The sequence below is a fragment of the Lactuca sativa genome, chromosome 7 (assembly GCF_002870075.4).
Source record: "Lactuca sativa cultivar Salinas chromosome 7, Lsat_Salinas_v11, whole genome shotgun sequence".
Taxonomy (NCBI): domain Eukaryota; kingdom Viridiplantae; phylum Streptophyta; class Magnoliopsida; order Asterales; family Asteraceae; genus Lactuca; species Lactuca sativa.
The window spans coordinates 27,442,130-27,452,830 of NC_056629.2; the positions used below are offsets into that span (position 1 = coordinate 27,442,130).

Genomic DNA, 10,701 nt, shown 5'->3' on the forward strand with positions numbered 1-10,701 from the left:
CCATAATTGTGCATCTAACGGTACACTTAACCTAAAGAAAAGTGTGAACAAAGAATAAAGATAGCTTAAAATCAAAATTTGTAATAAACAAATTGATGCATTATTTTTTAGCATCAACATGGAAGAGAGATGCGGACATTGTGGTTGTGTGTGAGTGTGAGTGTCCCTACATTTTATAATCTTCAATCTCACTCTGTTTTCCCATTACCCATTTCCTATGCATGTGCAATACCTCATCATTTCCTGCTGGCTCACTCTCCTCTCTATCTTTCCCTAGAAAACACTCTGCAATCTTGCAGATCTGTTCATGTTCATGTTCCAAAACATGAACTGAACACTCATTCTCCTTAATTTCCGTCCATTCTTCCCATCTCTCTGTGTCTGGTTTTTGCAGTATGGATCCTCTCACCCATCTTGAATACGCTCTGTTTTCAACTTACCCCAACCAGAACAAGGTACTCTTACTCTTTAACTTTATACGTTTCTATGTTAATTTTCTTTTCCCTTTGATGTGATATGAGTCATATTGAGTTGGGATTTCTTTGTTCTTGTTGAAATGCTTAAAAAAGTTTAGATTCTCCTTTTTCATTTGGGTTGATTTCGGTTATTCCGATTTGGGCTTTCTTTCTTCTTGAAATTCTTATAATGCTAAGCTCTTTTGATCTGATTTCAGTTATGCTGAATTGGATTTTATGTGGTTTGATTTCATTGCCGATTTGGGTTCTTATTGCTTGTGTTCTTTAGATTTCTCTTTCTTTCCTTTTGGGTTGATTTAAGTTGTACTGAGTTGGTGTTTTCCAAGTTCTTATAGCAATTGCTATGAAGTTTTATTTCTGGTTTTCTAAGTTGGGTTTTCTTCGTTCTGATCGAAATAATTAAATAACCAAGAATTTTATTTGCTCTTGGTTTGATTGCAGTTCTGCTGAGTTGGGTCTTCTTTATTCTTGTTCAAATTATCAAAAGCTTCAATCTTTTTGTCTTCACCCTGTGTTCATATAATCATATTCATGAGACTTAGTTTGTGTATGTCGAATTTCAAAATTGCTGATTTGGGTTCTTATGTACTCATTACCGATCTGGGTTCTCAATCTCATTACTTGTGCTAAAACTTGATAAAGATTTGGCCTTTTTTGGGGTCTGATCTCAGTTTTCTAATTGGGTCTTTTATTCTTCATTTTACAATGTTCAAAGTTTAGATCTTTTTTGTCATTTTAGTGTTGACGTAACTTATTCTTTTGCTTAATTCTTGAGTAATCACTATTTCTAACAATAATATTTTGTCACTTTGGTTTAAAGATACAAAAAAAAAAAAAAAAAAAAGTAGAAGCTAGAAATAGCTATCTTGAACAACTTTCTAGTAAGATTTAGGCCAATTTACTTTTTTCCTAATAAACAGCTGCCTCAATACCCCATAATAAATGATGTTAAAAAGATATGTGAGAAAACGACACAAACCCAATGTTGATAAATATTTGGTGTATAATTTTCTTGATGATCTGTATCAAATATCTTTTTACTAGATTAAGTCGTGTCCTCATTAACTCCATTAAGTCAAAAAGAAACAACATTTTAGTTGCAAAAAACTTCGGGTATATTTCCAATTGTGCTAATTAGGGTTTTCTTTGTTCGTATTGAAACTATCTTGAAGATGTGATCTTTTAATCTTCTCTGGACACAACAAAGAGAAATTAGCATCTGGATTGGTTGAACCTTTTGTGTCTCATTTGAAGTTCTTTAAAGATCAAATTTCAAAAGGAGGGTATTCAATCACTCTTCGCCCTCCCACCACTAGCTCTTTCTGGTTCACCAAATTGACATTGCAGAGGTATGACTTGCTTTTCAATTTGTGTTTCAATATTTACGTTTATACCCTCTTGTGGCTATGTGAATAAAAATGTTCAATGATTCGGGTCTATACTCTATATAGATAAGAATCTTATAATGGTCCATGATCCCCAATAGACTTAGTTAACAAGGCATGCTTTATTGATTGAAGCCTTTTCAATTGCTTGCTTAATTGGAAAGCAAGGTAACTATGCTACTAGCTAGATTCCTTTTCTAGTGGCAAATTTGCAAAATTTACAAAAGAAATTATATGTGATGCATATTGCAATTTTTAATTCTACTTGTAGTTTGATAACAACGTTTGCAACTAATCATATACATGTGTCATGACAATATAAGGGGATCTTGACATCAATAATTCATAAAAATGACAAGGGTAATTTTGTCACAAACCAGTCGGTGTGGTTTATTTGAACATTGAGTCTTCATTTAGTTTGATAATAACATTTGACTAGTAATCAAGTACCTAAAAAGGCCCCTGTCATGACAAAATAAAGAATAATGATATCAATAATTCATAACAATGACAAGGGTAAATAGGTAACCAGTCACAAACAAGTTAGGTGGCTTGAGTTTGAACATTTGATTCTACATGTAATTGATAATCACATTTGACTATTAATCAGATGCTTAAAATATCAATGTGTCAATGTCAAAATAAGGGGATTTTGACATCAATAAATCATAAGGGTAACAAGGGTAGATTGGTAATTTTATCACAAACTAGTTGGGGGAGCTCGGATTTGAACATTCATTGTAGATGTAGTTTGATAATAACGTTGGACTACGAATCAGATGCCTAAAATAGCCACGTGCCATGTGGGAAACTTGACATCAGTATCAATAATTCATAACAATTAAAAGGGTATATAGGTAATTTTATCACAATCGGGTTAATCACGTGGGGTTTCGTTTTTGTAGGCTTGTGCGCTTCATAAACTCCCCTGAAGTTCTTGAGAGGTTTATAAGAATAGAAAGAGAGATTTTACAGATCGAGAATTCTGTTCATAGCAACGATGGTGAAGAACATGCAGGCGAAGGTATTACTTGAATGTCAAAAAGTCAACGCCTGAAACTACTTGTGATTTTGATTTTTTTGGTGTTTAAGTGCAGCTTCATCTTGTTTTTGATTTGTTAGGAGGAAGCTTATCATCTGATGGAAGCACCAAGAAGTCTACTGATCCCTCCAAGGTACTTTCATTCTCACCAATCTGGAAAAAATGACAAAAATACCCCTGACTTGTATTTATTACCATTTCATGTATGCATCTTTCAGTTTGCTACCAATCGATGCATTATTAACCAGATTGGATGCATAAATTGGTAATAAATTGAAATATGGTTTGCACAAATTGGTAAGAAATCCATTTCGTTGCATAAATTGTTAAAAACTCATTGCATAAATAAGTGATTATTTGTAGTTCAGATGCCTAATTGAAACTTTATGAATAGCTATGTGGCATAATCGTAACAAAATATGTCATTTTAATATCTTAAACTTGACTAGTTGACTTATTAAAGTCAACTATACCTCCATTTACGAAACATAGGATTCAAATTCATATCTAATTTACATTTTTCGTTTTAGCTCAAAGCTGGAGAAGCCGGTGACGATGTACAAGAAGAAAGTTCCAAGTAAATTAATATTCCTTATAAATAAATTAATCAAAGATTCACAAAGTCAACACAACTAAGGTTGACTTCTGTAATTTGTATTCTTTTCAGGATTCAACTTCAACGATTATTGGAGACACGAAAAGCAATGCTTCGGAAAGAACAAGCAATGGCTTATGCACGTGCACTCGTTGCAGGATTTGAAACCGAAAACATGAATGATCTCATTTTGTTTGCCGATAGTTTTGGAGCCTCACGATTAAGGTAACAAATGCCAATTAGGTCACCAACAAACGAGACACTCATGTTCTTTTTGCAATTTGTGGGTCGCTTATTTAAACTTGTAAGAATTTGTGCTTAATATAGGGAAGCGTGCATAGAATTCATAGAGTTATGCAAGAAGAAGCATAATGATGGTCTATGGATGGATGAATTAGCAGCAATGGCAGCATATCCTCCTTCAGAATTAGCTTACACTGGTACCTCTGGAATCTTGATTGCCACTGAAAGTAATGCTTCAGCTCTAATGAATGATCTCAACTCCGAGCAGAATAATCCAGAAGGTGACAAATTTTGTTGCATTATTAAGCATTTAAATGCTAAAAAAGTTAAAACATTGGAGGTTATTGCATAAATTGGTGAAAAGGCTAAACATTGTTGCATAAATAAGCATTTTACCAGTGCCACATCATGAGGTAACAGGTTCCTAATTACAATGTTGCATATTTTGGTCCTAGAGTGAAATGTTGTTGGATTTTTTGTGTAAAAAATTACTTTGTTGCATAAATAGGAAAAAGAAAAAAGATGAAACAATAATAAAACATCTATGACAATAGAAGATGCATGTTTTGACTTTTGTAGTCAAACAAGACATTTCAGGAAACTTGATTATCAAAGTTCTGTATAGATTGAGAGAAAAAACAAGAATCCCTTTTTGAATTATAAGAAATACTATCAATTACAAACTTTTAAACAATCTAAATGTTGATAATTCATGAGAATTTTAGGTTCGAAATATGACTTGTTTGATCACAAAGAGAGTGTCTTATAAAGATTTTTGATGCAGATAACACAGATCAGGCACCATCTACTCCTGCAAATGTCACGATGCAGCATCCATGGCCAAACCAGATTCCTCAATATATGTACAATTTTCAGGGCCCACAAGGCCCACGATACCCATATCCATACCCTGGTATGCCTCCGTATTATCCCCCTCATATGAGTTGGCCCACAAATGATGATTCCGGCCATGGGCGCCACCACAGATCATCTTCTAAAAAGAAGTCAAAGCCTCGATTATCGGAATCATCTGAGGAAGAAGAAGATGATAGCAACGGAGACGGTGATTCCGATTCCGTAAGCGATTCCGGTACTGTATCGAAGCATGAAAAGTCGACTAAAAAGAACAAGAAGAAGTCTTCGAAAACGGTAGTTATTCGGAACATTAATTATATTACTTCCAACAGAAAGAATTCCGATGGCGGCAGTGATAATTCTGATGAAGATGAAGTCGATGGTGTTCTTGAGTCTTTGGTGAAACATCATAGCAAATCATCTAAATCGCATGAAAAGAAGAAAAAAGGCGCGGATTCGGATACTGAATCGGGAAAACGAAATGAAAACTGGGATGCGTTTCAAAATCTGCTCTTGAAAGATGATGATGTTCAAGATGAACATTTCACAATCAAAAACGATATGGACATGGGATCCGAAAATTATGTGAAGAATCAACCGAAAACCGGGATTAACAACGATTCGTTTGTGGTTCCTGAAAGAACCGGAGTCAACGAATCAAGAAAAGTCAACCCTCAAGATTTTGAAAACGGTGTTCGGATGAGGGGGCGTGATTCTTCGGATGGCGATATGGTAATTTCACAAAGATACGGAGAATCAACAGACGGAAATACTGGTTTCCGGGATCTTGGATCTGAATCTTCAATGATCAGAAACAAACGGGAAGAAGATTGGTTTGTTGTCAAGAACTCCGAGGGTACAATGGTAAATTCGACATTCAACGACGACTTTGGTTCAATGAAAAATGCTTTTTCATTGGAAACAACCAAAAAGATTGTACCGATCGATGATTCTTTCATGGTACAACCGCAAACGACGGCTCCATACGAATCACAATGGCGGTCAACCGATGTTAGCATGGTGGAGGGGGTGGCTAAGCCCGATGCAACCGACGGTCAGGTGAAGAGCGGGTTCTATGAGCCGGATGAGCTTTATCTGATGGTGTCACGTGATTCCGGGGTCGAGCCACCTGTCAGGTCTTCGTGGACCCCGGAATTGGACTATGGGGCCGAGGTTCAGTTCACTAAGTCTGAACCAAAGCCGGCCCCAGTTGAGACTAAAGATCAAGTTGAAGAGCCAACTCCGGTCAAACCCAAAACGAAAAAGGTGGTAAAGCCCAAACCTTTGTCAAGGTCTCTCCCGGGTGACAAGAGGTTACCCTTTGTGAGTCGACCGGTTGTTCATAAGAGCAAAAGAGAACAGGTATGGAAACTAATTTTAATTTTAATTTATAAAGTATGATAGTAAATGTTTAGGTAAACAGTAAACTGATTATGTGTGTTTTTCTATCGTGAAACAGGAAGATGAGATTCGAAAGAAAATGGAAGAGATCGCAATTGAACGACAAAAGAGAATTGCTGAAAGAACTGCAGCAGCAGCTGGTTCTGGTTCTACTAATAAAACTAAAACGGGAGCTACAAAATCAAGTCAACCTAAGAAAACCAATTCGAAGGTAGCAGGCATGTGAAAATGCTCGTAAAAAGTTTTAAGTAAAGGAGATTTATTGGCATTAAGACGGTTTTATCATGGAGTTTTTATTTTGTGTTATCGTGTTTTCACTTAGTAGTGGTGAGTTGGTGTACTATCGTTTATATATGTGGAAGGGGAGTCTGTTATATACAGTGCTGATATGGTGATACGAGTACTTTTCTGGTTTTCGGAATATTTTTTTTGTATGTATAATGTATATTTATATTAATTTGTAATAAATACATAAATTGGTGCTTGTGGCACATTATTATTTATTTGTTTGTATGGGATTATTTTTTTTAGCGTCATTGTACACAACTGTTTTAGGTATTCACTGTTCAAACATCAAGTGCACAATTAAAAAGTAATAATAAAATATAAAAAAGGTAAATAATTATGCGGTTCATGTGATGAGTCAGGTCTACGGACGAATTATAGAGATTTATTACTGATCTCGAGTGAAGTTTAGAATTATATTGATGCTTTGTTTATTGAGCTAGTTAGTGACAAATAAACTAGGACAATAACATAATATCATCCCTGGCTTCGTATTATATTCTTCATACTCGTCATTTTCAATGTGAGACATCCTTGACATCTGTAAGAAACAGTTAGTATCCACAACTTCACAATCTCCTACTTAGGAGTTTGATCAACAAATCAACTTCCTTCTAACGTGTATACCTCTAGACTCTCGTAAACTTTAACATTGTGTAGTCTCTTATTCTCTTTAGTTTGCAACTTTTACATACATAATCTCCAACAGTAAAAATACACTTTCTGAATTGTTTTTCATATTATTAACCTTTTAAAAAATATATTATTGGAGATGCTCTTAGTATTAATATCATACTTTCATGTAGGGATGTTATTCGGGTCGGAACCGAACCGAACCGACCCGAACCTGAATAAACCGAAAACCGAATAAGGGTAATTGTATAAACCGAAAACCAAACCAAATAAGCAATACGGGTTCGGTTCGGTTCGGGTATTATTCGGTTCGGTTTGGTTCCGAACCGAATAACCCAAATAACATGTACAATATGATTAAGGAGCCAAATAACCCGAATAATCCAAATAAACCAAATTACATTTACAAATACACATTGAAAGATTGAGTAGTAGATTAAGATACAAATACTTACTTGAGTTTCTTGATTTGGAACCCAATTTTCCATGACTTGAATGGAGTTTGATCATAATAGAAACTAGAAAACGAGGATGAGGAGACGATATTTTTCCAAACTCAAGGGCCGATTTTTTTTCTTATCGTTAATGGACTTTGAACTTTGAACTAGTGATGACCGATCAAAGATTCAAGGTTATCGCAACTCACAAGGGCAGCAGATGCAACTCGCAAGGATGAGAAAAACCTCAATCGATCAAAGAGTAATGTCGTCGATTTGGTGTAATACGCTACTGTCGATTTGGTGTAATACGCTACCGGATGATCGAATATCAATTTCGTTGATTTTTTATGGTGTATCACATGGGTATTTTTGGTAACGATCGATAGAACACAAGACCGAATAAGCAATCGTGCAAAGGAAAAAAATGTGAATTTTCATATTCGGTTCGGTCCTTTTGGACCAAATAAGCCCTTATTCGGGTAACCCGGACCGAATAACCCGAAAACCGAATAAGCTTTATATAGATACCCGAAAACCGAATCGAATTACTTATTCGGGTCTAATTCGGTTCGGTTCGGGTTTTCAGGCCAAATTTTCATCCCTACTTTCATGTTTTATTTGTTCCTTGTTTGTTTTTTCATATATTTCCATGCTTTATTTGTTCCTTATTTGTTTTTTCTCACTTATGAGTATGTTTTTATTAAAAGGTGAAAAACTCATAATCAAAATCAGTTTTGTAACACATTAAACTTTTAGTGATAAAATGAAGTGAGGGACAGATTAAAATGAAATGTTCTTGAAACAAATAACTAAAATGTAGGTTTTGTAGGTCTAATTTTTGTAAAAGAAAATTTAACTGAGAGAATGTTTATATATTTACCGTTTATTTTGTTCGTTGTACATGCTAGAGGTCTTATATGTAATACAGTCGCTATGTCAGAGGTCTTATATGTAATGTAGCTGCTCTGCTCCCAACATGGGTGCTATTAACTGAAATGGATAGATCACAAGTTGTACACAGCAACTTTGAGCGACAAAGACAGGGAGAGGAGATAATTGACTTAAAGGTTTTCAAACATCCCAAAATTTAAGACTAAAAATTTCATTTTATTAATAATAAAATCATCATCCAAAATATGTTTATAAAACCATAAAGGAAAATCAGAGTATGTTAATAGTCATCCAAGTACATCAAATGAGCAAAATGCGAAACAACGTGGTGTGTGCAATGCGATCATTCCGAGACTGTTCCCTTCGATCCGGAAGAACCTGAAACATAAACAAAAAACCGTAAGTACGAAACTTAGTGAGTTCCCGAAAATACCCCATACCATACATATCAAACATACAATGGGTTATGCCCAACAACCATCGGGCCCCGCCCGATATATATATATATATATATATATATATATATATATATATATATATATATATATATATATATATATATATATATATATATATATAGAGAGAGAGAGAGAGAGAGACATAAAACACATGCAAGAATCACTAAGACAAATATCATACAATACACTCATCAGGCCCCGCTTGGTATACATATCACATACTACACATACAGGAGTCACACAAACAAGTAGCATCCTAATCATATAAAAACATGGGCCGGTATTAGTGCCTTCGACCCGCTAAACGCTGAGAGGAGACTCACCTCAAACTGCTAAAACAACCAGATAAATGCCTGGACTGCTGATTCGGAAAATCCCCTCGCTAACCAATCACATAAAACCCCAATTAATAATTGGGCCATAAACTATAACTAGGAATCTCATTAATATGTCCAACTCCCAGGGTGAAAGACCATTTTACCCTTTCCTCACTTGGCCCAATAACTAAGGCCCAACCCATTGGTTCCAAAAAGCCCAATATGGCGTAAATTCCACAATGAGGCCCAAAGCCCATTGTGGACACAAATCCAAGAAGGCCTAAAGCCTAACAATGACCCAAAGTTAGAAAGACTACTGGCCCAACAAGACCCAAAACCCTAATAGTCCAAATATGGCCTAAATCGCAAAAGTTAACAAAAAGCAAGGCTGCTGAGTACGCCTGGCGTACTCAGACTTACGCCCAACGTACGAGCTGGGTATGCCCAACGTACTTTGCAACAAGACCAACTTGCCATTAAGTGCTTAATCAGTTAAGCCACTATGTCTAATTCTTATATCTGACACTAAATGATGTCTTAACACGTAAAGTTGGCAAGTTTACTCATTTGCATATCTTAATGGGACCCACTACTCAATAAAATCCCTAATAAGAACCCTAACTCATGAATGGTCCATTATAACTCATTAAAATTGCATTTTTATAAATAATGGACCTCAAAAATGCCAAGATCTACCATCCTTATCTTCTAGAGTAGCTCATACTCATGCATGACTTAAAGGACCATAAAAAGCACAAAAACAAGCCTTAACTAGATCTAACAAAATGAACCATCAAGTTAAGAGCTTTATACCTCAAATATCTTTCCAAGATAGTGATGATTCTGGATCCACAAGCTCTAGCCACATAAATGCAACTTTTAACAGTTCCATTTCCTTTAAAATCATCAAAAACACACTCAAGGTTCCCTTCTAAGCTCAAGCACTCAAAAGGGAACTTAGGGTTTGGAAAGGTGGAGGCTAGTCATAAGAAACTCCTAAAGTAACTTAAGGTGTTTAAATAGGGCACAAACCCTAAAAATTAAGGTTTTCGCCTAATGAGCGTACGCCCAGCATACGTGGGTGCCTCCGCATCCAAGCCATCGAGTAAGTATGCCCAGCATACTCGACTAGGGACCAAAACATCCGATCTTCCAAAGGCCATAACTTCTTCATTCTAAGTCTGATTTCGACGTTCTTTATATCCACAAAAAGGTAATGAGAAGCTCTACCATTATATAAACTTTCCTTTTCCTTAAACTTCCCGAGTTTAAATCTAAAATTTTTAGAAGGCCCGAACTATCACTTTACGGTTATACCCTTGGGCTCCAAAACACAAACCGAACTCTTGGATCACATAATCTATATTATCCATGTCTAAGGGGGTCTAAATCTCTCCTTACCCAAGGCCCATAGCCTTATGATAACTGATCTTCGGGTCACGGCCCCGAATTAAGAAACGATTCGAAACAGGGTGTTACAACTCTCCCCCACTTAATTTAAATTTCGTCCTCGAAATCACTCATTACTACCCTCCTAACGACCAGACACTCCGACCGATTCCTCTTGAATCCCCGATCCGCCAAAAAGATTGACTCGTACTCCTAACTACCTGTAACGTCCCGTTTTTCACAGCAAAAATTTTTCATTTTTATTAAGGTAAAACTTTCCAATTTGTAAAT

At 35.8% G+C, this 10,701-nt stretch overlaps 1 protein-coding gene across 1 annotated transcript; it reads left to right on the forward strand.

The window, feature by feature from the left end:
- The first annotated feature begins 153 nt into the window (after window positions 1-153).
- LOC111903974 (COP1-interacting protein 7) lies at window positions 154-6,500 on the forward strand. Its single transcript, XM_023899747.3, is given in 10 exon segments — window positions 154-428; window positions 430-455; window positions 1,649-1,825; window positions 2,767-2,885; window positions 2,984-3,036; window positions 3,434-3,480; window positions 3,571-3,723; window positions 3,826-4,022; window positions 4,526-5,958; window positions 6,056-6,500. Coding segments are annotated over 10 exon segments (2,406 nt in total). The 5' UTR covers window positions 154-395; the 3' UTR covers window positions 6,224-6,500.
- Window positions 6,501-10,701: the final 4,201 nt, after the last annotated feature.